General features: G+C 38.6%; 1 protein-coding gene across 1 annotated transcript; it reads left to right on the top strand.

The window, feature by feature from the left end:
• Window positions 1-9589: 9589 nt before the first annotated feature.
• On the top strand, window positions 9590-24657 carry KIAA0408 (KIAA0408 ortholog). The gene is made up of 6 exons (XM_036414374.2): window positions 9590-9724; window positions 11763-12119; window positions 12206-12285; window positions 14644-15979; window positions 18991-20698; window positions 20920-24657. The coding sequence occupies exons 1-5, from the start codon at window positions 9590-9592 to the stop codon at window positions 19162-19164; spliced, it is 2082 nt and encodes a 693-aa protein (XP_036270267.1). The 3' UTR covers window positions 19165-20698; window positions 20920-24657.
• Window positions 24658-26906: the final 2249 nt, after the last annotated feature.

Here is a 26906-nt window from a genome sequence, read left to right as displayed (position 1 = left end):
ATTCTTAAAAGGATCAAAATTCTCCTACTTTTTTATCGTACAGAGTCCACTTTCTGCCATTCTAGAACTCAAAACGACACAGGACCAAATTGGACAGAATCAGGTGTGGAACTTGATAAAAACCAAAAAGCCCAGGTGTCACCCTTGGATGGTCTCAGTCGGAAAGTCAGGGGGAAGGTGATAGCTTCAGGGACTTTCACAATAATCCCGAGGGGCTGTGGCGTCTGCAGAGGCTGGGAGTCGTGCTGAACGGCCGTCCCCTTGGAGGGATGCTCTGGGACCAGCAGGGCGGCTCTCCCCGTTAGCTTATGGACTGATTTCCAGACAGTGAGCTATGCAGGATGCGGGCGGTCATGCTGCAGGCTGTACTCAGGGATCTTGTGAGTGGGCCGAGCTTGCTGAGGGCCAGGACCTGTCTTCCAGTCCTCAGATCTAACACGACACCTGTCACCGAGTTGGTGCTCACAGGTACTTATTAAATGAAGTGTTCATTGCAGGGCCAAAGACCTCTCCTTAGAAGTGGAAGGTAATTTAGGATTCTAGAGAGTTCTAAACAACTGAGATCATGTACCCTACAGTACTTGGAAAATTGCAAAGGGGCAACATGATTCTAGAAGGAAGGATTCATTTAGGTGCATCACGTAGAGCAGCCTCTACATTTTAATGTGCATAAAAAAGAGTCCAGTCACTTTTTCATTTTTTTCTATCTCCTGGCTAGTGAAAATAGAAATAGGATAGCCCTTTTTTCTGCTGAACATGTTTAAAAAGTATAGGAAAAGAGGACTGAACAACTACACAAGCAAGAAGTCAGAAACCACCCAGTCTCATACCCTGCTAGGGTTGTCAACATAAAAAGATGAAATAAGTAATTGCTTTGTGATGCTTCACGATCATCCTGCAGACAAAAACCTAGAAAGTAAGTGCGTACTGGCGTGTGAAAGGCAAATCTGTTTTTCTTTTTTTATTCCCAGATTTTTTCCAACCCCTACGTTCAAATCCTTTTGTTCTTGTGTTTTGACCTAGGATTTATATGATCTAAGGACACAAGCCTCTTTCAATAAGTAGGCATGGAGATAACTAGTCTGCTCCAAGACTCCTGTGTTACATACACTTGGGAGCTGGAGTCTCGTCTTCCTTGTTTGGACTCATAAGAAAGCTGAATTTGAAATTTGACAAAGCCAGAAATCAACCTCTCACACCCCAAACTCTTATCCCTGGCTTCTGCTCCCTTCCCTTGAATGCCCTGGAATTTTAAATGTCCAGGCACCCAACAAGAATGAGAAGACCTGGATTCTGTTCCTGGCATTGCTAGTAGATGGTTTTGTGACCTTGAGCAAATGACTCAACATCAGGGCCTCTTTCTGTGGCTGTAAAACGAGAAGGTTGGCGGGGTGATTCCAGAGGTCTCTCTGGCTGTGAAGGTCTGTCGGTCTGGATGTGCTCAGTGCTCCTCTCTCACTCTTTTCAAGCTGTCCTAGTTTGTGGCTTCATATCACCCCTCAGATAAATAAAGCTTTTCAAATCCTTTCTAGGATTTTCTTGTTTGTGTCTTGACAGCAGCTGCTGTCTTGTCATTTACTTTACATTAAGTACACACTTCTTAAATATTTGTAAGCAATCGAAATAGGAATAATGTATTTGATATGAATGACTTTTCCAAATTCTTTGCAATTACTCTAGGCAGTGGTCGGCAAACTCATTAGTCAACAGAGCCAAATATCAACAGTACAATGATTGAAATTTCTTTGGAGAGCCAAAATTTTTAAACTTAACTTCTTCTAATGCCACTTCTTCAAAATGGACTCGCCCAGCCCAGACCATGGTATATTGTGGAAGAGCCACACTCAAGGGGCCAAAGAACTGCATGTGGCTCACAAGCCACAGTTTGCCAATCACGGCACTAGAGCAATAATTTGGATCAATTTTATATTTGGAGGTTTAAATATTTAAATGGTTTAAAATTAGCCTGGATTATACAGCAAATTACATTTTTTCCCCAAACAGTTTTCAGCCATTCATTCAGTCAGCGGCTTGAAAGTGTCCCGCACTTCAGAATGTCTGAATTCCACTGCAGGGCTGAGTGCAGCAGCATCGATCTTTAAATCCATTAACTCATGTGCATAGCAGCAGAGACTTTTCCTTACAGCAAGGTTTTCTTCAAACAAAGTTTTTAGTGGAAAGGTTAAAAAGAAACCTGTGCTGAATATCGCCTTCGTATGCTATCATCTAACTATGTTACTTGTTTTTTGTTTGTTTCTTTGTTTCTTTGTTTTTGAGTGGGAAAGGGGGAATGGTGTTACTAGATAATTCTGTATAGATGCTGTTTGGGGGCAGTGCACACACACACACACACACACACACACACACACACACAAGATCTTCCTCCTGTGCTCATAATCATATAGGCAGAAATGAGGTGACATTTCTTGTATGTCTCACACTGTCAGTATCTCTCACGCTTTTACAACAAACTCATAAAGGAAATATAATTATCCCTTCATGGGAGAAGCTGAAACTCACATTTCACACAGATCAGTCACAAGATCTCTGTGACAAAATTCCAGGGTCTTCTGTTGGAAAAACTGGTTCCACTCTTCTGCATAAGCATATTTCTGTGAGTTTAGGCAATACTCCGCACCTCTCTGAGCTGTGGTTTCATTTGAAGGTTGGGTGAATGGTTTCTAGAGACGCCATTGCTGGGAGAATAGCCTAAAAGGAAGATATATTCACAGTACGTAGCACAGAGCCTTGCCAACAGCGGTCTCTTCATTGAGTCACTATTAGAACTATTATTGCTGTTGTTGCTTTTGAGATTATGATACCAGGCTTTCAAAACATAGAGTATGATTTTGTTCGGTTGCCCCCAATATGCTAAAGTCCTACTATGAACAGGTTGCTATCACTAAACTTTTTAGTTCTCCAGGAAGTATTTACCTGGAAGCAGGCAAAAATTGTGAGAAGGTGAACAACCACAGACTTGAGGATAAGGCCTTGTTATTGAATTCATTACCTAGCTTATTTGCTAAATTAGACACCGGATTGATCTAGACCCGTGGTTGGCAAACCAAGGCTCACAAGCCACATGCTGCTCTTTGGCCCCTTGAGTGTGGCTCTTCCACAAAATACCACGGCCTGGGCGAATCTATTTTGAAGAAGTGGCGTTGGAAGAAGTTTAAGTTTTAAAAATTTGGTTCTCACAAGAAATTTCAATCGTTGTACTGTTAATATTTGGCTCTGTTGACTAATGAGTTTGCAGACCACTGGCCTAGACATCTCCTTAAGTAATTAAACCAAATATGAGCAGATGGGTGGACATGCAAGTTCTCACACAGTCTGGAGATGTTGCTGGAGAAAAGAGGTTTCCTGGCATTCCCAGGCCAGAACCCTTTGGTCCCGGCTCAGGGGGCCTTGCTGTAGCCCTGGGCAGTTGCAAACAGCAGGTGGGTATCTCATTGGCTCTTTTCCTCCAGGAACAAGGATCATCTTTTCCCCGGGGGCTCTGATTTCCTCCAGCAGAAAGCCATCACTATCGCTGGATGCACGCTCTCATAGTCACAGGGAGCTGGGAGGTGGGTCTTGAAACGTGTCCCGTTTTTGCTTCATTTAAAGATATAAATTTGATACATTCTCAAAACTCTTTTGAGGTTTTGTGTGCTTGTGTGTTTGTGTTTGTATTTGTGTGTGTGTGTGTGTGTATCATTGCTACACATGTTCTGCCACACCCACATTCTGATGCTAGCCAAAAAGGGGGAAGAGAGGCATGCAAGGAGATAATTCTTGCTTATTTAAAAAAAAAAAGAAAAGAAAAAAAAAAAAAAAAAGAAAGAGTTGAATCTTCTAAACAAAAGGAATCTAAAATTGGCCATTGTCATCGCGTGAAATTGGCACCAGCTCTTTCAGCCAGTTTGAAAATACTGAGCTCCGTTATAAGAGCTAAAAATGTCCTGGACCTGGAGTTGTTTACCCAGGGAAGGAGCTGCTCTAGTTACAGAGCTCTGGTTGGAAGAGATGGCCCGGAGGCCACCTCCCCCCCCCCCCCCCCCGTCCCTGACGTCACAGGAGTCCAGGCTGTGGCAGTGAGACTGAGCCCAGCAGCTTTCTGATTTGTGAGAGTGCTGAAGGTTTCAGAGGGACCTGTCAGTACCGCTCTGTTGAATGGTTGGACTTACTCTGCCTTTCCCTTTCTTGCAAAGAAGCACGCTTCACCAGGCGGACACTTTCCTCTCTTAAAACAACTAGCTATCCCTCCACGGCCAGAGTGGCCAGTGGCCGGACATCCATAGGATTCCTCCCCAGAGCAAGAAAGGTATGTGTCTTTCTGGCAGCTGGAAAGCCAGTGACTAATTCTGGCACAATGTAAAGGGTCTGTTTTGAAGCTATGTTGACATGTTTGAAACTATGGATACTGTTTGATTGGAGGCTGGTCTCCACATCTGCCTGTTTCAGTGTCTGTGTCTGGCCGTAAAGACAGTGGGGCGGGGTTCCTAACAGATTTTACCGACTCCCGGGTAACAGAGGCTTCAGCTGCTGTGAGCGGATTTCCCAACTCAGGACTGACTGATAGGGCCATCCGCTCTCAGACACTGTTTTTCAGACACTGCCTCTCAGTACTTCGAATAGCACCTTGCCTGCCACGGAGTTCACTGACTTTATTTACTAACCTGCTATTTTCAGTAGGGTGAAGATTTTTTTTTTACGCTTTGCCAAGTAAATCTCACAACCCTTGAGGTTGCTGGTATTTGGAAATTGTGGTGAAACGTAATAAACAAATGTAGTTTCATCCAAGGCATTGGTTTGCTCATTGCATGATAAGTGCTTCTGTCATTTGAGTTGAAGAGTGTGCCATTCATAAGGGATTAATCTGTGGGTAGGTAGGAACTTAGGAACTTGACCACCACATGTTCCATTTAAGGAGGTTAATTTTAGGTAGTTTTGTGTACTCAAGCCAACAGTTTCTTTCAAAGCTTTGTTTTATGGGAGATGTAAGATCAGTACATCTATATCTTGGGTGTTTTGTAGTTTGAGTATAGAACTGGAGAGAAAACGAGGAAGGAGAAAAGATCACAAAATGAGAAGGCAAAACTGATTTCTTGAGAATTGCATGTGGTAGTATCTTATCTTTGACCTTACTGGAACACAAGGAACATGTTGAAACAGCAAGAACAATTATTCCCCTTTGCCCTGTAACAAAATCAAACCGTGGCTGTCTTTGGAAAGATGTATTTGCCAGTGAGCAATCAGGGAGGAACAAGGTCTGTTCGTTAGTGGAAATGATGCAAGCGATTTCTAATGGCCCAGAGATAGGGCTAGAGCATCTTCAAGGTAAGTGTGCATTACTCTGATGGGTATTGACGTGGGAGTGTCTAAGCCCTTCACGCTAAGAGGAAGCAGAGCATCTCCAGGGCAAATGATTCTAGGAATCGTGAGATTGATGGTACCTACTGCGTGTGGTATTCCTATTGGAATTTGTAACCTCCTACAAATGAAAACAATGTCCACGATATGTTTAGAAAGAGGAACTAGGAGAGCAAGAAACAAGTACTCTGAAAGAAAATCTCAGAAGAGAGAAGGAGCAATGGAGTCAAGTTCCCTACCAGGGTTTCTTGTGCTTGGCTAACGTCCAGTGTTCTCTGGGGAGACTGACATGGTAGTTAGTGATAGCCAGGAGGAGCAGGGATGGAGCTCCCCTCAGACAAAGAAGTGGTGCCACAACCCGTTGAGGCTAAATTAGGAAATGACAATGATTTATCAGGAGATTCCTGTGTTAGTCTGAGCACTGGGCCGGAAGGTTAACAGAACTATTTCCCTCCCGTCACCCGCAACCCACGCACAGCTCTGCGGCTCTGGCTTGCAGCCTTGGGGAGGGGGTGTAGCTTAGATGGATTGTGTAATGCTGACTTGGAGCTGTTGGGGGGAAAGCTTGTGCATGACTGAGTAGTGCGGCTCACTCTACTCTTTTACATTTGCCCTAATTAATTTTTATTCTGAATGAAATTCTGGGAGGGATGAAATGAAATAAGAAGGGGTACACATAGCATAAATCCTTTCTTCTCTCCCACACGGATGCCAACATCTGTGGGTGAAAAAGAGTGACAATAAGGAACAAAGAGGACTTTTATATTTGCCTCGGTGGAACACTGAAATTGAGTTTTTGAATCTGGTGAACCACTTGATCCCATAACTTCTCATTATAGAACATTATGTTCCTACAAGTTGCTTTATTATTTGGGTTTTTATAAAATATATACTTAATGAGAATAGTAACAAAAGCAGCTTTATATAAGATTTTTTTAATTCAAATGTTTACTAATAAAATTTTTTCTAATATTTAACCTTCCATGAATCCTTAAAATACTATTGTAGAAAACTACTAAGTTCATAGGAAAATTATTGAAAATATGAGAGTTCACACATTAGACTTGCTTCTATCAATTGTCTAATTAAATAAAGATCAAAACCATAAATTTCATTTTAGGGGAAAAAACAGTGAGGGAGGGAAGACAAGAAAAAAGACAGAGGGAGAAAGGGATAGAAAGAAGAAACCAAGAAACAGACATTTCTCAAACACTTGCTATGATCCCAAACGCTTTTTTTCTCTCTCGCTCGCTCACTTGATCCTCAAAACTCTATGCCCCACACTTTATTTTTATAGCTGAAAGCATCATGTTTGATCATCTTACCTTTGACATTTGTAAGACAGATGCTAAGAGGGCAAGATAAATCCCCCTCCCCCACCAAATTGGCGCAGATATTGCTCTATAGGAATTTTCTGTCAAAGGCTTGTTTTTTATCCACAACCATTACGTTTCCTGGTGCTTAGAATTGTTCTGGCTCTGGGAAGCTTTGTAGACCGGCCCTTCTCCATGGTAAGCGATGAGTTTGGCTCTTTGCAGTTGGGTGCAGGGTTATGTCTGCTTTGGAAGCATGCATCTGAGTTCATGTATCGGCCTCCTACCAGGAGCCACCTGATTTGGAGTTTGCCTGTGTGATCTTCAGTTAGGTGAAATAGAAAAGAGTGTGTCACCTTTAACCCTGGTCTGGAAATGGTTCAAGAAGAGCTGGGAATAGGAAGAAAAATTGAAGCCACTTGCCATGTAATTGTAGGAGCAACTTTATGGTGACCTCTTACCCATCCCAGTGTTTAAAGATTACCAGGATGAAATATAGACTCTCATAACACATCTTTTCCAGGTGTTTTGAAATTAGTCTGGCCCCTTTCTATGATTTGGGTTAAATGTGCAACTCTCTCTTAATGTCTTAAGCCACTCCATTCTTCCTAAGAAGTTCCAATGTTAAATACTTACCAGTAAACAACATAGTTTCAGCTCACAGTTGATTACATGCAGCTTTAAAGCAGTCTGCTAGACTCTAAAAATAATCACTGCTTGCGTATCCTGTGCATAGTTATTAAATTAACCTAAAAGATTACTATGTGATCAAAATCAGTGACAGATGCACCAAAACAAAAACCAAAATTCTGTATATTCTTTACTATCTTCATTTTGTTAGGTCTTCATTGATGTATTTGGTTGGGGTCAACTTATATTTGCTATAGCAGGTACTTATGATCATTGGCTCATAAGTGTAGAAGGTTGAAAAAGGAAGGAAGGATGTCAAGGGTGGAAAATGAGGTTAGAAGAAAAGCGTGGCTAATTGGAAAAAAAACTTCATTGGTTAAATATGAAGATACTTCTTTTTTTTTCAGTGCATTAGGCATGTTGATGTGCCACAGAAATAGGTAAAAATGATCCAAGTATGTAGCAAGTTGTTGGGGGGAAAAATAATAATACAGATCCCAATATTATTGGGATGTTTTTGAAGGTGGAGTGTTGTATGTAGCACTAACATTTTTATCCTTATTAGTCTATTATAGTTCATTGCTAGATAGTAATTCACTCAATAGATGCTTGGAACAGTTTACCACTCAGATATGCGTGTTCAGAACAGTTTGACAAAAATTTAAATTAGGATTCAATGTTTTTCTTATATTTGCGCTATGATATGCAACCATCTTCTATTAAATTAAATGCATAGGTATGTTGGCTTTAGCCCACAATTCCAGCACCCCGGCAGCTATTAATTCTTGGGACCATTGCTTATCATTAGCATAAAGTGCCACTTGCTAAGTTAAGACATGTTGGTCATGACCTAGAAACCTGAAGAGTTATATTTCTTTTAGGAACGATTATCTTAGACTGAGATTCAAATATTTTAAACATACTTCTCTACCCATTAAACATGTATATGACTATACAAATAAAAAAAAATTTAGTGAAAGCCATAGAAAGATTTTTAAAGCAAAAAAAAAAAGGAAACTGTTTTCAATTTCTCAAACTACTTTGTCATTTAATCTTTAGAACAACCCCGTGATTAGCCCCATCTCAGAAATTTTAGATGACCTGTAACAGTTATTAATCTGGTATTTTTTAAAAATATTTTTATTGATTTCAGAGAGGGAGAGAGAGATGGAAACATCAATGATGAGAGAGAATCGTTGATCAGCTGCCTCTTGCATGCCCCACACTGGGGATCGAGCTGCATAATCTGGGTATGTGCCCTGACGGGAATCCAGTCTTGACCTCTTGGTTCATAGGTCAGTGCTTAACTACTGAGCCAGGCCAACTGGGCTTAATTTGATATTTTAAATTACATGTTTAAACCCTAAATACTAGAAATCTAATTATTTTAGGTACTGTTTAATGTGATCGAGGATTTCCCTGCAAACTGAGCAAAATATTTTCTTTAGTTCTCTGTATTCAGTGTCCTAAAAACGGTTCTGATTTATAATCTACTAGAAGGAAAAGAGCACATAGATACATTTTAACATTTGACTCTCAGAATAGTTTTGCTGCTTTTACATTTTTCTTGAAGTAAAATAATGAACATATTTTTTGTGTGATTTAGTTTGGTTTCTTGCTAATATACCAGTCCTAGATTGACTTACCAACTTTGGGGTCTTATTAATAACATTTGGGATGGGCTTGAACTCTGCATATAAAATTGAGACTCTAGGTCAGCACTGTCTCAGGACTTTAAGTCACAGAAATATATAATCTTGTTGTGTAATCCAAACAGAAGGCGTCATTCTGCTGCAGCAGAAACTACTATGGTTGTGTAGATGTGACCATGCAATTGAATTTTAGGCTTCCGCGCTTAGATACCCATGAAAAATTCTATGTTTGGATTAGGCGGTTAGTTAAAGGAGCCATTATATCTCACAAATACATTTAACCATCTTATCCACTCTAATTTTGCTGTCTGGTCTCAGGAGTGGTGGAGGAAGAACTTTAGGCAATACTTATTTATTTATTTATTTTTTACTGTGTTTTTTTCTTCTTTAATAGATGGCCATATCTTTTCTTCTAAGTCCAATTTTCCTATAATTTATGTCGATGGCTCTTGACAAAGTGCTAAAATATTGCCAGAAAGCAGATGGGTTTGGAACTCTCTCTTCTTGTGTTTATAATAGGCTTTATTTTAAAGGCAAGTAAGACTGCTTCAAAGAAAACAACTCTAAGCTTCCAAGAAACAGTTAAGAGAAGGCAGAGACAAGCAGAAACACAGCTTCACTCACACGCACGTGGTTGCCATGGACCTGCACAAGCAGTGGGAGAACACAGGGACTGCCTGGCACAAGGAAAAAATGGAGTTACTGGACCAGTTTGACAATGAAAGGAAGGAATGGGAAACCCAATGGAAGATTATGCAGAAGAAGATAGAAGAGGTACAGGTTGATTTGTTTTGAATACATTTTGAAACTTAAAGCTCAGAATGAAAATGCTGTTGAAGATTTTTTTTTTAACATTATAAACTATTTTTATTTTCTATATCCCACGTAAGAGATGCTTGTCTCAGTGACATTTACTGCACCAAAAATAGTGTCACCTTACCCAATGGTATCAGGTGTTCTAAGCTTATTTTGTAGCCTGGCATGAAAATTGAGAACTTGAAATGTCACTCTAAAGTATATCATTTTATTATTTTTCTGACTAGAGTGTCTTGGTATCAAAAGTAAGCGTGTATTTTTCCATGATTTTCAAATATTAAATCCAGGAGGAAAATGTAAGAAAGACATAATTGATAAAACAAATTAGCCAAATTATAAATGAGCATTAAAATGCAGATCTTTCCTGAGATGATTTACGAGTAATGTCTACTAAAGGAAATTATATATTAGGTTATTCAGTAAAATCAGAAGGAGAGCCATTTCTCAAACAGAAAAAGGCAATGGACATGGTATTTATTCTGGTAGGCTGTGCCCCATTTACCATGGCAATGAAAAATGGCATGATGTGAACCCAATACAGTCATTTAGTCCCCTGTTAACCTTCCGTCAGCATGCTGAGCCCAGAATATTCCCTTTAAGCATTCACATTGATGTGTATTTGAGCTTGTTACAACTGCAAAGTATTCATACTTACTTTGCTTTCTTCTGGTAACATCGGTGGTATTGACTTACCATATTTTCCGGCGTATAAGACGACCCCCTAATTTTACAGTTAAAACATAGGTTTAGGCCTGTATTCGCTGTATAAGACTACCCCCCACTTCCGAGGCAACACCAGTTCTTTTTTAAATAGACCGCCTCTCTGACTCTGGCCAATCTGGGGGGTAGTCTTATATAGTGAATATAGGCCTAAACCTATGTTTTAACTGTAAAATTAGGGGGTCGTCTTATACGCCGGAAAATACGGTACATGGTTTGGTGCACATTGCCAAAGCAATTATTTTCATAGAGTTTTTGGCCTTTATTCAGAGACAATAAAAGCTGATGCTTTATGTGTTTGTAGTGAAAATATTTTTATATTAACAGCTGTGTAATTGGTTGTGAATAAAATACAAATTGGCATGCTACAAGAAAACATTTTTAAAAGAGTAGCTATTAAACTATTCCTCGAAGGTAGATGGGAGAAGGCAGGCAAGTACCTAGTAGTGTATAATTAGGGACTGAACGGAGAATCCCTTACTCATCTCTGGATAGCTTGGAAAAGGTGTTTGCTCCCTCTCTTAAAAAAAATATATATAGATAGATAGATAGATAGATAGATAGATAGATGATAGATAGATTTCAGAAAGGAAGGGAAAGAGAGAAACATGAATAGTGAGAGAGAATCACTGCACTCCCCACACTGGGAATCCAGCCTGCAACCCACATATGATCCCTGACCAGGAATTGAACCGTGATCTCCTGGTTCATAGTTTGACACTCAACCACTGAGCCACACTGGCTGGGCTTGCTCACTCTTCATTTCTCCATCCCGAGACTCATATTGGATCAATAAGGAGATGCCTAGGTCAAATCAGAATCCACAGCTCCAATCAGAAACCTGAAGTCATGGGTCATTGGCTCCCAAAAATTTGGAAGGTCCAGTTAGTAACAGTCTCAGATAATTCTAGCATCCAAACAAAATAATGTCAGGATTAATCTAACCAATGGGATAAGCCATGTCATGAACACAATCTGCTGTCTGGTTAAATTTGTTATTGTAAAATAATTATTCTGAGAGCTCTGTAGACTCCATCTATGGTAAATATTAGCCTTATCAATTAGCAGGCATGAAGCATACTTTAAACTTAGATTGATAGTCCATAGAAATACTGTTCCTTTCTGCATCAAGGAGAGAGAAGGGCTGTAATGTTGCTTTTTTCTTCATATATAGTATATAGTCATATAACAAAGAGAACTCAACTGTGCTTAGCTTAAAAAATATGACGAAGTAAATAAAGGAGGGGAAAAAGTCTTACTTTTGTTTTCCTTATAGCTTTGCCAGGAAGTAAAGCTTCGGAGGAAGCTCAACATGAGTGAACGTGCCAAGGTCATTGATCTTGATCATGAGAAAGCCAGGCGAGATAAAGTGGTGGAACCTTCTCCAAATTACCCCAATTCAGGACAATGCGAATTTACAGGGGGGAACCACAGGGATGGCCTGGAAAAAGAAAATAGAACGGAGCAGAGCTTACTCAGTGAAGGAAGTCAAATGTGTAAGGAACAAAAAGCAACCAAAAAGGTAGGGTTTGCGGATCCCCTGGCCACAGACAGCCAAAAGGAATGTGAGGCCTGGCCTGACCTGAGGACTTCTGAGGACGTGAGCAAGGGCTGCTCTGGCGCCCTCAACACAGTAAGTAACATGACTGGCCTAGAACTGTTTCTAAGGAATGATTCACATTTCAAAGTGCTAACACGCTATTGCTTATACACATAAAGGCTCTTGAAGAACTTGCCAAAGTCAGTGAAGAATTGTGCTGCTTCCAAGAGGAAATCCGAAAGAGGTCTCACCATAGAAGGTAGGCTGGGACATCTACCTTGGGAAATCTACATTGGGAAATCAAGAAAAATACTGCTTCCAGTCAGTGAATTCCGTACACTTTGTTAGTGGTAATTAGAAATGAGTTATTGGAATCTGCTGTCTTAGATTAAGTGATAAAATATCTAATCATTATTTATTTCCCTGTTTGCTAATTCTTAAAACAGGTCTTATAATTCTCTTTGTAATTTGACTATTAGGAATACATTACTCTTTTGGTGTTTAGTTAAAAGATGCCATCCATCATAAACTAGCAAGTATCTTCTAAATAGTGTGGGGGTTTTTTCCCCTCTCATTTTGAATATTTAGCCAATGGAAGAGTATACAACTGGGCTAATCCAGTTAAATACAAGGTCAAACTATGTCAGATTTAATAACATTGTGTTTTAATTACATAATAATGTTGCACTAAAATGTTTTATACCTAAGGGTCATTTATTTATCTACATTTATATATGTAAAAGCCTAAGTGACAGTTATGACTGAATGGCCAGTTGACCAATCGCTATGATCTGCACTGACCACCAGGGGGCAGACACTCAATGAGCTGGTAGTCAGGGCACTCCCATAGCCAACCTCCTGTAGTCCCTCACACCAGTTGGCTGGCCCTCCGATAGACCTTGATCACCAGCCAGGCTGAGGGTCCCCACTGTGCACAAATTTGTGCACCAGACCTCTAGTTTATTATGTGTTAATGGAAGCATATATAATTTTCAGAACATATTGGAAATATGTGTATACATTTATACAGTGCTATAAAAATAGTGTTTCAATTCAGAAATACCTCTATAATTGTAAAAACAAGTTTTAGCCAAATTAAAAAATAAATTGGAATTTTCTACAAGTTAGGTAATGGTGGGTTGTCCTGGGATCAACATTTATCTCCTGGTGAGGCAGGATGATTCTCTTAGAAAGCTATAGCAATGTGCCCCAGTTGGTTTGGCTCAATGGAGAGAGCATCAGTCCGTGGAATGAAGGGTCCCAGGTTCAATGCTGGTCAAAGGCTCATACCTTTGTTGCAGGCTTTATCCCCAGCCCTGGCAACCAATTCACATTGATGTTTCTTTCTATTTCTCCCCTTCCATTTCCACTCTCTCTAAAAATCAATGGGAAAATATCCTCAGGTGAGGATTAACAACAACAACAAAAAAGCTATAGCACTGTGTACCCTTATTTCTCTTGAGCTCTTCGGAAGCTTAGAGAGAATTTTTGTACTGACTTAAAACATATTTTCTTTAACCTTGTTTTATCCATAATTTTGCTCTCTACTTGCCCATTTAGCTTTTGTCTACTATTAATTAGTATTTATCTATACTTTATTGTGAACGAGCAGACAGTATTTTATAAGTTGAAGAGATATAAATATGATTTATATTTTATCAATATGATTAATTTTAATTTGTGAATCCCCATTGTTGCTATATTTAGGTTTTTATTTCAATAAACTCTGAATACTTGCCAATTTTCTTTTACAAATCAGTATAAAATTCTCCTTGTTAGTTCATGGCATTTAGGAAAAATTTCAAAATCCTTAACATGTAATTCAAAAACATTCAGTTACCTAATGTTTCTCACTTATTTTCCATCATTCTCCCCACTCAGCTTTATAATCCATCCATACCAGAGTACTCACTGTTTTTTGAGTAACCACACTGCTTTTTCTGCAGCTCCCTTTGCTGATTTACCCTAGATTCACCCAAAAAATTCTTACTTTTCTTTCAAGCCCAAATAACACCTTCCATTTGGTATTACCCAGGTCTTGCTGCACTTTCATTCAGATTTCTGTCACACTATCTAGAAAATTACTTCACATTCAAGGGCTCAGATGATATAATGCATAGGAATTCAGCAGGCAGAGTGGAGGTAAGGAAGTATCTAAAGAAAACCTGCAGAAATGGGAATGCTACCCTGTTTCCACAAAAATAAGACAGTGTCTTATATTAATTTTTTCTCCCAAAGTTGCACTACGTCTTATTTTCAGAGAATGTCTTATCTTTCTATGCGCTAGGTCTTATTTTTGGAGGATGTCTTATTTTCGGGGAAACATAGCAGACACTCAAGAGTCTGAGTATAGATGAAGTTTTAGGACATAGAAAAAAATGAGAGACAAGATTGCAAGGATAATTTGGGTCAGAGTAAGCAGAGCCTTGAATGCAGCACTGAGAGGTGGGCTTCGTCCTACAGTAAAAAAGACTTAGAGGCTTTGACCCTAAAAATTTTCAGGAAATTGGGACTCCTTTTCTTATAGCAGAGGTCTATTGCTTACGCCATGTTGTGTTGTTTTGAGCTTATCCTAAATAAAGTTTTCACTAATATATCACACTTTATCATTGTTTAGGATGAAGTCAGATTCTTCTCTCCAGGAAATGCCACATAAAATGAACGTGCCCCCTGGAGACCACGGGGTCAACAATGGCCAGTGCGTTCTTCCAATCAGTTTAGAAAGAGAAAAACAGAAAAATAGAAAGAATCTGAGTTATGCTGACATGCTCCAAAGCAATTTTATGAAAAAATGTGGAGTTGATACAATTGATCCAATACAAAGAAATGAAACTCCACCAGCTCCTCCTCCCAGAAGTACATCTCGGAGTTTTCCCAGCGTGTATCCTGAACAAGCCCATGAAAGTTTGAAGGAAAGTTTAGACCACAATAGCCAGGTGGTCCAAGAGGATCAAGGAGGAAGGAACTGCAGTCCACATGTCCTTCTGAGGCATGATGAGATGCCTTCACTGTGTCTAAAGGAAGGGAAGACTTTGAAGGATAGTACCCTGTTTTCTTCTTTGGCATCTGGAGCCAAAATGGCTAACAAGCCTCTGTGTCGTGAAGATGCTGGATTTGGCATGTGGTCTTACGACACTGTGATAGGCACAGAAAACAGCCCTTCTACCTTGTGGTTTCAGAAAACCTGTTCTACTCCCAATACGTCAAAATATGAAAAGATGACCCCAGATCATCCTGCTAAATTCCACTCTGACCTTCATGTAAGCAATGACTATAGTTCCTTGGTGACGCAGAGCAGTGGCCCGCATAGAAGTTTCAGTTGTGGCTTTGAAAAGACTACTAGGAATGAAACACTGGCAGCAAAGACTGATGAATTTAATAGAACCGTGTTCAGAACGGATAGAAATTGCCGTGCAGTGCAGCAAAACCAAAGCTACCCAGAATCGTCTCAAGGTCTTAAGCCCTGTGATACCTTAAATACTCCTATAGGCAGTATACCAGAAAATGACCGTGTGTCTGGTATTCTGAAATCCAGTGCCCACATGCCTGTGCCTAGAGAAAATGTGCCTGATAACCCCTCCAAAAAACCCACAACAGGCCCCGGCAGACAAACACAGGAGCACATAACTCCCAGTAGTTATCGGAATATGCTCCACGAGCATGACTGGAGACCTAGCAATTTGTCTGGCCGACCAAGATCAGCTGATCCTAGGTCAAATTATGGTGTTGTGGAAAAGCTGCTGAAAACCTATGAGACATCAACAGGGCCCGTGTTGCAAAATTCTAAATGCTGCCAGGCTAATTGGACCAAATGTAATTCTGATGTCAGTGTTGGGGCCACATTAAGTCAGCATTTAGAAATGCTCCAAATTGAACAAGAGCTCCAAGGAAAAACAGCTATGTGTAGGGCACAACAAGTGAAGCAAGAAGTGGACTGGAAAAAGATAACAGAGGTGAGAAAGCAATGATCCTACTTTGGTAGAACTGCATTCGCAATTAGCCATGGCTCAGGGCTCAGTCCCTGACATTCATATAAATAGAATGCAGGTGCATGTTTTAGCATCTATTTAACTTTTTGATCCTGCGCTTGTTCGTAACTATGAACCTTAGGATTGTATCTCAAAGGAACTTTTCAAAGTATAGTTTCAAAACTGGGGTTAGCACATTATAACTTTTTAAAATTCTGAAATGGGCTAATATAAATATATAAACTAGAGGCCTGGTGCATGAAATCATGCAAGGGTAGGGTCCCTAGGCCTGGCTGGTGATCAGAGCTGATCAGGTTCCCTGCCTCCCCACCTCCTTGCCCTCCTTCACTCCCTCTCTCAGTGCCCCACCATCACTGGTTGCCTGCCATGTTCCACACTGCCCCTGGTGGTCATAGGGAGTGGATGAACTCCCGATCTCCTGGTCCAACTCCTGAGGGGACACTTTGCATATTAGCCATTTATAATATAGATAAGTTTAAGAACATCCAGAAGATCAAATGTTTAAGGTTTTTGAAAAGGTATTCTGAGTATGCGTTTGTTGATTTATAGAATTTCATTCTTTTAAAGTATGTGGGAAATATTTTAAAAAATAGCTTGTGCTTTTTAGTTATTAACACATTATTCCCAGCACTTGATTCATGTTTTTTTTCTCTCATGAGATTGGCCTCATAAATGAAAATATGGGCAAAATGTATCATTTAAAATAGCATCTTACAAAGTTATCTTATGTGTGGGGCTAACAGGCAGCACATTGAAATAAAAAAAAAATGATATCATTTAACAAATGTTAAGTTCATTGATATTTGTATAAATTCTTTGCATGGAAGTTGTCCCCACTTCTCCCCCGAAAAAAAGTATTTGAATAAGTGGTATTCTTTTTTTGTTCCAGATAGTTTGCAAGAGTATAATCCTCATTAGTTATAGGTGACAAAGATGTAGAAGAAGAGATTGGTATTTACAATGAAGAGTTATCCAATAGTCCCTTTGTATGCATAATTTACAAAAGCTTATAAGGTGACATATTATAATCATTAGCTAATGCTTTAAAAGTTCTTGTTTTACATAATGCAGTGTGCAGGCAGCATAGTTCTACCCTATGCAGATTACTTTCTTCTTGTGTAAAAAAATATATTTTAAGTGGCTTTCAAACCCTAAAAAAATATCAGTTTTCATTCATTTTATCAGAGACTTGTACAAGTTGTCACAATGTACAAATGATTATCCTGTTTTTGTATCTTTGTTTTTTTTTTACCATGTTTTCTGGCATATAAGACGACCCCTCTAATTTTACAGTTAAAACATAGGTTTAGGCCTATATTCGCTGTATAAGACTACCCCCCACTTCCGAGGCAACACCAGTTCTTTTTTTAATAGACCGCCTCTCTGACTCTGGCCAATCTGAGCAGGCTTTTTTTAGTTTCAAACGTCATCTTATATGCTGGAAAATACGGGTACATTAAAGATTTTTTTCATTTACAGTTTACATTCAATATTACTTTGTATTAGTTTCCAGTGTGCATCATACTGGTTAGACAATCATATACTTTACAAAGTGTTCCTCCTATTATTTCTAGTACCCATCTGGCATCATTCATAGTTATTACAATGTTATTGACTTTATTTCCAATGCTGTATTTTACATCCCCTTGACTGTTTTGTAACTATTAATTCAGGACTGAGCTAGACAGGCCAGACACACCTTTCATGGTCCCTCCTTGACTGGCCAACCTCCTGCATCCCTCTCCTGCCCTGATCATGCAACACTGGGGTTCCTCAATCTGGCCTGCACCCTTTCCCAATCCAGGACCTTCAGGGGATGCCAGAGAGCTGGTTTTGGCCCCATGGTGGAACAACCGATTGCTATGATGCATCCTGACCACCAGGGGGCAGATGCTCAATGCAGTAGCTCCCACAGAAGGCAGTGCTAAGTCAGACTTCCGCCAAGGGATCTCAGACTATAAGAGGGTGCAGGCCAGGCTGAGGGACCCCTCCACACACACAAGTGCACAAATTTCATACACTGGGCCTCTAGTGTATATAATAACCAGTCAAGTTCTCATTAGCTAACAAGAACTATTACTAAGTACTTACCATTTTTGCATTGACTGGAGGCTTGGGAGGAGTGCTCTACTGTAGATCCTTAAGGTCCTTCTTCTTTCCAGAAAAACAAATTCCAAAGAAAATGCAGGTTACTATCATAGAAATTGAGGCCATTTTCACTACCTACCCCAGATAAAAGAGCAAAGGCTTTGTTAAAAAGATCAGTAACAACCAAAGTTATAAAATGGGTCACATAAGCTTTTTAATTTTCTTTTTAATTGCAAGTATCTAAAAATGCTTTTTCTTCCACTAAAATAAAAAGAAAGCCAAGAAGGAAGACGTGAAAGAAAGGGAAGAGGGGGGGAAGGAAAAAAAAAAATGTCATTAAATGATGCCCAATATTGATAGTAACTATTAGCAATTTGGAAATTTTTGAGAACTTGTAACAATGGCTCTTAGTGGAGGAGAACGAAAGCATCAGATAAATCACTCGATGGTTTGTGTGCTTTTTGCTTATGACCTCTAAAAATGTCAGTAACTTGAGAAAAATGCAGTTGCTTCTATAAATTACCTTGTTTTCAAATAACACTAAGCCATTATGAAATTCCACCAAGAAACATCTGCAGTTTCATTATATCCAAGTTGCCTAACATGAACTTCTAAATACTGAATGTTAGATCTATTGTAAAAAAAGACCAGTTGTGTTAAAATTTGTCGATGTGAAGAGATTACTAAATGTCATATCCCTCATTATAAGTGAGTTGCTTTGATGAAAACATTCAAGATCACAAATATTAGATAATCTTTATTAGTTTGTGATGCTTTTTCTTGCCTATAAATATGCTAATACATTAACCCCATTGTTGTATCATAAAATATCAAGACCAAAGGCTGGTGCTGGGATAGTGAGATGAATGTTCCCTTTGGTGTTGTAGGAATCCATGGCAGTGAAATGTTCACCCGGAAAAGGATTTTCCCGTCCAGCTAGACCAGCAAATCGCCGTCTTCCGTCCAGATGGGCGTCGAGGTCTCCATCAGCACCCCCCGCCTTGCGGAGAACTGCCCAAAGCTATACTGTTGCTCTGCGATCTGAAGCACCGATGGTCTGAGTCTCTGGCCTGAATTGCTTGATTTCAAAGATCCCAATTGCCAAACAGATGATTCTGAGTGTTTACAGGCACTCCTGTCTCTACGGTGTCTTTCAAGATTTCTGGGACAATCTAAATCTTAGCTTCTCATCAGTCTTCAGTGTTTTTAATGTATGGAATGATTACCTTCCTACATGTTGATTTCTTAGACCAGAATTTTTTAATACCATCCTCATTAATTTTCCAATATGATTTAAGTTGGAACAGTGTACTATATTGTATATACTAACTTTCTTCCAAGTGGCAGGAAGCAAGGTTATGTGCATGGCCGTGTGTTTGTCGGTGCATGTGTCGAAATAGGAAGTATCCTAGTGTGTATTTAGATAAGAAAACGTATGTGTTAGCGTTGACTTTGAAATTATAACATGTACACCTATATATTCTTTGTGTTTATTTAAATTTTTTGAAAATATACAGTACTATTTATATTTTGTATACCTTTTCCTAGGTATCCACTAAAAGCATTTGAAGTACATATATTAACAATTTCCTTGGCCCAACTACATTGAAAAATAAGAATTATACACATATCTAACATTGGTAGATTTCTATGTGCAACTCCTAAATAGTTTCTTAACTCATATAAGGATAATACCACTGATCTCCTATTTCACTCTTTTAAATAAATAAAATTGTCACAGGTTCAATCAGCCTTCTAAAGCAAACAGAATGTTCACAAAAGCTTTTGTATGCCATTTGGTAGTCTATTGTGGCTTTAAATATATACTTGATCCTCAGAGCCAGTATCATGAGACTGCCTTATAAACAACATGACTTAAAAATGAATTGTTTTGTCAAATTCAATCACAAATGTCCTTTAAATAGGATATAAAAAGAAATGAAATGATGTTGAATTCTACCCTTTATTAGAATTGTAGTAAGCTTTAGTTCAGCTACTTTATTTGGAGTCTCTCATCTTTAGAGGTAAGTCATTTACTTTTTTCCTAAAATTAGTAAATAAAATATTAATTTACTTCTTTGTGAACAAGGAAGATAAGAAATGATGTTCTATTGAGGGCTGAATTGTAATGTATTTCTTCCAGTGTGCTACATAAAAAAAGCCTTAAACTAAACTTTGGCACCCATGGGTAGCATTAGGGGTGGAAACATTTTTTTTGCCACAATTTGCATACTGTGGACACATAAAATCTGTATTGGGAACTGACAGATATATAAATGTTGAGGTGCATGGAATCTCCGAGAAGCAATTTTGCTCTCCATTGTGTCTGTATAAAACCAACTATATTATTAGATATTAAGTCTATTTAAGCTTTTTTTTCACTACCAAAAAGGTCAAGAAATTCTTATGACAGAAGTATCCAAAGAGCCTTCTCCTTATGATATATTCTAGCAATTTAGAGAAATTCACTTCATAATACAGAAGTAAATAATTTCCAAATCCCAGACTGCCTTAACAGGCTCAAGACTGTTGCATGGTGATGGACAGATTTATACTTTCCAGTAAGGGAGTTTCTAGGAGTTGAGCAGAGTTAAAGTTCTAGAACAGTGGTCGGCAAACTCATTAGTCAACAGAGCCAAATATCAATAGTACAATTGAAATTTCTTTTGAGAACCAAATTTTTTAAACTTAAACTTCTTCTAATGCCACTTCTTCAAAATAGACTCTCGCCCGGGCCGTGGTATTTTGTGGAAGAGCCACATTCAAGGGGCCAAAGAGCCACATGTGGCTTGCGAGCTGCAGTTTGCCGACCACAGTTTCTAGAATGTGAGGTTGGAGCAGATGATATCGATCTACTCTTTTCATTCTTGTTTCTTTTAGGAATATCCTTTACCCTAGGAAGGCTATCAGAGAAAAATAACCTAGACACAGGTGGAGTCATTCATGTAATATGCATTTCACCTGGAAGGGAGAAAACACTAGGGAGGTGGTAGCAGAAAATGATGGACCTGTTAGGAAGATGCTGCTGTGTGATATCGGAGAGCCTGCCCAAGAACTGTGCCCCTTACCTGTGCCTCTGCATCACTATATCCCAGTTGGCTGTGGATCTGTGGTTCTGACCTTTACCTACAAGTCAGAATATCGAGGATCTCTTACAAAATTAGATTTCGGACCTCACCCCATAATTACTAAAGCAGATTTTCCATGTGTGGGGAGTGGGAATGCGGTGTTTTTAATAAAACAAAACAAATAAAAAGGCAAAATGATTTGATGATTAGGAAGATAGGGAAGAAGTGGCATTGATACCCGAATGGATGGGTAGCATTGGGTAGCCAAGTTACTTCCTTGGGACTTGCCTTTGTTATCTATAAATTAAAAGGGTTATAGATTAGGCTTTCTAAATTTAAGCCATGTTTTCTATTAACAATTGATTTAAATAATGGAACACAATTTAACATGTTGGCTAAAAATCATAAAAAAACTAGAGCTGAGAAAACTTAGCATCTAGTACAATTCCTTGGTTGTAAAGATAAAATAACTAAAACAAAGATTATATGAATGCTCAGTTTTCTCTTTTAGAGTATTTTATAAATTTTAATGGAAAAACTTATTAAGGAAATTACCCTTGAAAAATATTTTTGATGTGTTGTGATTTTTAACCATTAGTTTTTATTTCAGATGGGCATTTTCTTCCCAACACCATACCCTTCATTATGCCATCATTGTGTGACTTAAGGGATTTGCAAACGTTTCCGAAATATTTGGTTAGAAACACTTGGGTTCATTGATGTTTTCCCTAACAGGCTTTGGAGGGGAAATCTTAATTATTTCAACTGAAAATTACTGGAATTATAGGTTATCTCAGAAAGGACTAAGAATGCGGCAGAGAAGAATCTTTTAGTGTGTGTGTGTGTGTGTGTGTGTGTGTGTGTGTGTGCACGTGTATAACACTTGCACAAGTTCTCTATAAACCCTTATGTCAAAGCCAAATATAAAAATATAAATGGTATTTGCATAATTCACTTCATCAAAATTATTTATAATTTTTATTTGTTTTTGCAATAAAGATGGCCAAATTATCATGCACGAAACATGATTATCTTCTACATAGAGGATTTAGCCAGATTATATGTCATTCTGAAAACACATCTGGACCTAAGAAAAGAGAATTTGATTCCCTACAAATATTTTTTTAAATTATTTGAGGCATATTTGTGACAAACCACTATTTGATATTGAGATCTCCTTCAGTCATTGGAAGCTACCAAATAGGATAGATGTGGAAACACCTGCTGTGGCATCTGAATATGGTGAGAATATTTTTATTTTTCTTCTTTTCTACATTGATTATCATTAAAGCTGAAAGTTTTTATAAAGTCTGAACTCAAAATGTATGCAAATCAACCTGGCATCTCCTAAAATATGTTGTGTGTTTTTTATTTCAATATTTGCAAGAAGTTCTGTATTACAATTAGCTCATTAAATTATTGTCTGAGTTAATGATATCTGGAGTGTAATAGTTAATTTTCAATGATAGCCATAGGACTATTTATTCTATTTTTAAAGTAAGTTACCAGTAGGAGTGAAAGGGGACAATAAGTCTCTATTTGTTAAGATTCAGAAGATAATCACTGGGGATAATGGATTTTTCTTAGGAAATTCCTGGCAAGGAGAGAGAAGTTGAGACCAGGCACATCACCTCTTTAAAAAGAAGCCCTTGGTGGTATAGCCCAGGAAACCAACACTAAATGAATCCAACTTAACAAATACAAATACGAGGCTTTCCCAGGCAAAGCAAGAGACTTGGAAAAGCACAGCATCAAAGACTCCAGGACCATGCTCAGAACTCAGGCAGGTGGTCATCTTCAAGGATATTCTTCATAAAGGAGCTGAGGCCAGAGAGTAGGTCCAGGACCAGGGTAGAAATGAAGTGTCCAGGGAACAAAACTGGCATAAGTGTGATGCTAGATATAGAAGCCCAGTCCTGGAATCCAGCATGCAAGAAAGTTAGGAGATGCAGCTATTGGTGGGGAGGGACATTTCCATTAGGACTGAGAATGGAGACGTCTTCACCACCACAAAAAATCTTTACGGATTTTGGGAACCAAGAAGATTCGGGTAGCCAGCGAAGGACCCACTTAGAGGCAACCAGAAGTGTAATCACCACAAAGTTGAAATAAGTGAAGGGTCTGTGCAGCTTGAGCTCTCATCTGGGATATCTGTAGGAACTGGAATTGATAGGCGACCATCAGGGGACCAAACTTTAGAGGACTTAAAAAGATAAGCAAAGATAATGAGGTGAAGACAGTTATTCTTTTCAGCTCCTGTTACTGTTATTTTCTTTTAAGAATCTAAAATTGTATCCAGATAATCAAATATATAAAGTAGGCCATCTATACCTTCATATAATAGACAAGAGCAAAATTAGACACCCCAGAAATGAAAAGTAATATTTTTCTCCAATAAAAATTAAAAATAGGTACACAATCAAATAGTAAGACCATTTTTAGAATAAGAGTATCACAAAATAGTATACATGAAGTGGGTGAGCACAGATACTCAAGAATAAGAATATCTAGTGTTGATCCATTGCTGTCTGGTGGAAAAGACCAGAGTCTGAGAACATGAAATTCCTTCCAGATCTGTTCTGTTCTGTCATGGGAGCAGGACATTCACTCAGATTGATCTATGTCACACATATCCCTCAAGGTTACCTAATTCCATCAGCTCACTTTTTCGACACTCACTCAAGCAGCCTTCTAGTCCTCAAATGAACTACCTACATATGTATAGAAATAAGAAAGCATCTAGATTAGTGTTTCTGGAATGTTTCCAGTAAGTTCTCTAAGAACAGAGACAGTAAATGGCTATCCAAACGTCTTAGATGGCGTCTAAAATTCTTTAAATTTGGGAAATGTTTAACTTGAAAAATTTTAGTCTATAAGTAGGGATTTTTGTCTTTGTTCACTGATCATGCCAAGTACTTACAGAAGTGTTGGCAGATAGTAGGCTCAAATAAATATTTGTTGAATAAATTAACAAAATTTTAAAATGTTTTAAGCGTGCTGTCCAGAAAAACAAAACCGGTTTCCCTCTCTGCTTGCTTATTTAATCACAGCTTGGCTGAATGTACTTATTTCTTAAAATTGAGCCAACCTGAATTTACTTTGTATAGTAATTTCGCTTCTTGTCATAGCATCCTTATATTTTGAGAATGTGAATCCACTTAAAACTGTGCATGCAAATTGTAATTTTTTTTTATTTTTTTTTTTTATTTTTTTTTTTACTATTTTGCAGACTTTATAAGTATAATCCAACCCATAAGGCAAAATACCAGAGCACTAAAAGAAATTTTGTTGGGTATCTTTTAGTTGAAAAATCAAGTGACTCGTGTCATATGAAATATTTTAAGGCTGCCTCTTTTATTGTCATAAGGGAAAAATTGTTGAAGGGCCTTTTTAAAGGGAGAAAAGTATATATGTGGACTTTTATCACATACAATTGAATTAAAGTTTACAAAAGTCCATTGTCAATAAAGTCAACTCTTCACAATTCTCACACTATTTCTGCTGCAGTCTTAACACACCCAGCAAAAGCTCTCACTCTTAAAGAATTCACCCATAAAATGTTTTTGCTGAATAAGCCAACTTTGAGAACTACTGTTTATCCTTAGGCAAAGCAATGATTTTATCATTTTAACCCATGTTTTAAACATTGTTATAACACATTTCAACTCTCTAAAAAGAGTAATTCCATTAAATTGAAAATCTGTTCTTCATTTTCCTCTGCCTAAGCCAGCACATAATTGTTAAAGAGCAAGTTTTCAAACTAATTTTCTAATTCTTTGCATATATATCTAAAAAGATAGACATCTAAATAATTATTTCTGCTCTAGCAGGTTTTGCTTAGTGAATAGAGCATCAACCTGCAGACCAAATGGCCCCAGGTTCGATTCCAGTCAGTCAAGAGCACATATCTCGGTTGCAGGCTCCTCCTTGGCCAGGGCCCTAGTCGGTCCTCATGCAGGAGGCAAGCAATTGCTGTCTCTCTCTCACATCGATATTTTTCTGTCTTTCCCTCTCTCTCCCACTCTCTCTAAAAATCAATGGAAAAATATCCTCGTGTAAGGATTTTTAAAAAATTAGTTAATTTTCAGTAAAACTCAGCATTTCTTTCCAGCCCATTGATACACAAAGAAAATGAAGACCAAGGCTTTGAGAGGAGACTTTCCCCAATATCAGCACTGTAACCTTGTTTTCCTGCATGCACCAATCAGAGTGGGTTTTTCCATTTATTAAAAGTACAGCTCTTATCTTTTGAAACTCATTTTTTGGTAATTTTACTATAAGTTATTCTTACAGCCTTAGCTAGGTTTGGCTCAGTGCATAGAACATCAGCCCGCAGACTGATGGGTCCCGGGTTCGATTTGGTCAAGGTCATTTACCCAGGTTACAGGCTCAATCCCTGGTCCTGATCAAGAGAAATTCAGGAGGCAACCAATCCATGTCTCTCTTTTACATCAATGTTTTTTCTCTCTGTCTCTCTCCCTCCCTAAAAAAAGAGTCAATAGAAAATTATCCTCAGGAGAGGATTAACTACAACAAAAATAAATAAGTAAATAAAGTATCCTTATAAAATTAATGAACAAAGACCAATATCTAATAAAATTGTGTTTCCATTAAAAATGAAGAGCAAGATTGGCATTCATCTCTCAACCAGTCATCTCAGAATACCCTTCCTGCAGGTTAGAACTATGGAGCATCATTAGCATCATGTCTTTTACACCTTGCCAGTTTCTTTGTAAACCCCAAACGTATTTGACCATCACCACACCAGGGAGCATGACCAAGATTTTTTTTCCTTGAGGGTAATATCGGCCTCACAGACTGAAATGTAAAGTGTTCTCCCTCCTTCTGTTTTTTGTTTGTTTGTTTTTAAGAGTTTGTGAAGAATTTGTGTTAATTTTTTTCTTAGGTGTTTGGTAGAATTTACTCGAAAATGATCTGCCCCAAATCTTTTAAGAATAAAAATACATTGTCTTTTGAAATACAATCTTCAAGTGAAATTTACTTTCCAAAAAACGGTGCTGAGTTTATAGTATGGCACCGCACCGCATTGTCATTTCAGAAGCATGAATATACTGCATCATTTTTGTAAAACCATGGAACTTCCAAAAGGAGTATCATTGTTGAGGTGCCTCTTCCTCCTGGTGTCAAAGACAGGTGCACCGTGTGTAGTAGAGGATTTCTAGTGGCTTATCAGTCAGGGTCCAATCAGGAGAACAGAAATAACAGTAGGAATCTAAACACATAACAAGAAATTGATAACACAGGTACCGTAATATCTGGAAGAACAAAATGCGATGGGGGCTATAGGAGCAAGAAGGAAAAAGAGAATTTCAAAGAGATCGGGTGTTGCTAATACTCCTGGCTGGGAGCACACATCTGGTGCTCCGCAGCTGGGAGCTCTGTCAGGGCTGAAGGGACATGCGAAGGAAGGACCATCCTGTAAAGAAGAACGCTGCCTCTGTTTGTACTGTAGAGTCTGGAATGACCTCACCTCATTACCATTGCAAAACTACCAGCAGTTTGCCTAGGGCAGGAGCCAGAAGCTAGAAGCCTTTCTTTCTCTTCCTGTATCATTCTGGTCTTTAGTGTCAACAGAGCCTAGGAAATATAGTCTGTAATCTCCCAGACCGGACCACACGGCAGAGGATACAAAGGCAAGTGGAAACAAGCAAGATGCTTCTTTAGAACAAATTCCTTAAATATCAGGAAAAATGAGAGAAGATAGTTCTGTTGGG

The sequence above is a fragment of the Pipistrellus kuhlii genome, unplaced genomic scaffold, assembly GCF_014108245.1.
Source record: "Pipistrellus kuhlii isolate mPipKuh1 unplaced genomic scaffold, mPipKuh1.p scaffold_m20_p_5, whole genome shotgun sequence".
Lineage (NCBI taxonomy): Eukaryota > Metazoa > Chordata > Mammalia > Chiroptera > Vespertilionidae > Pipistrellus > Pipistrellus kuhlii.
This window is presented reverse-complemented; position numbering and strand designations above follow the sequence as displayed.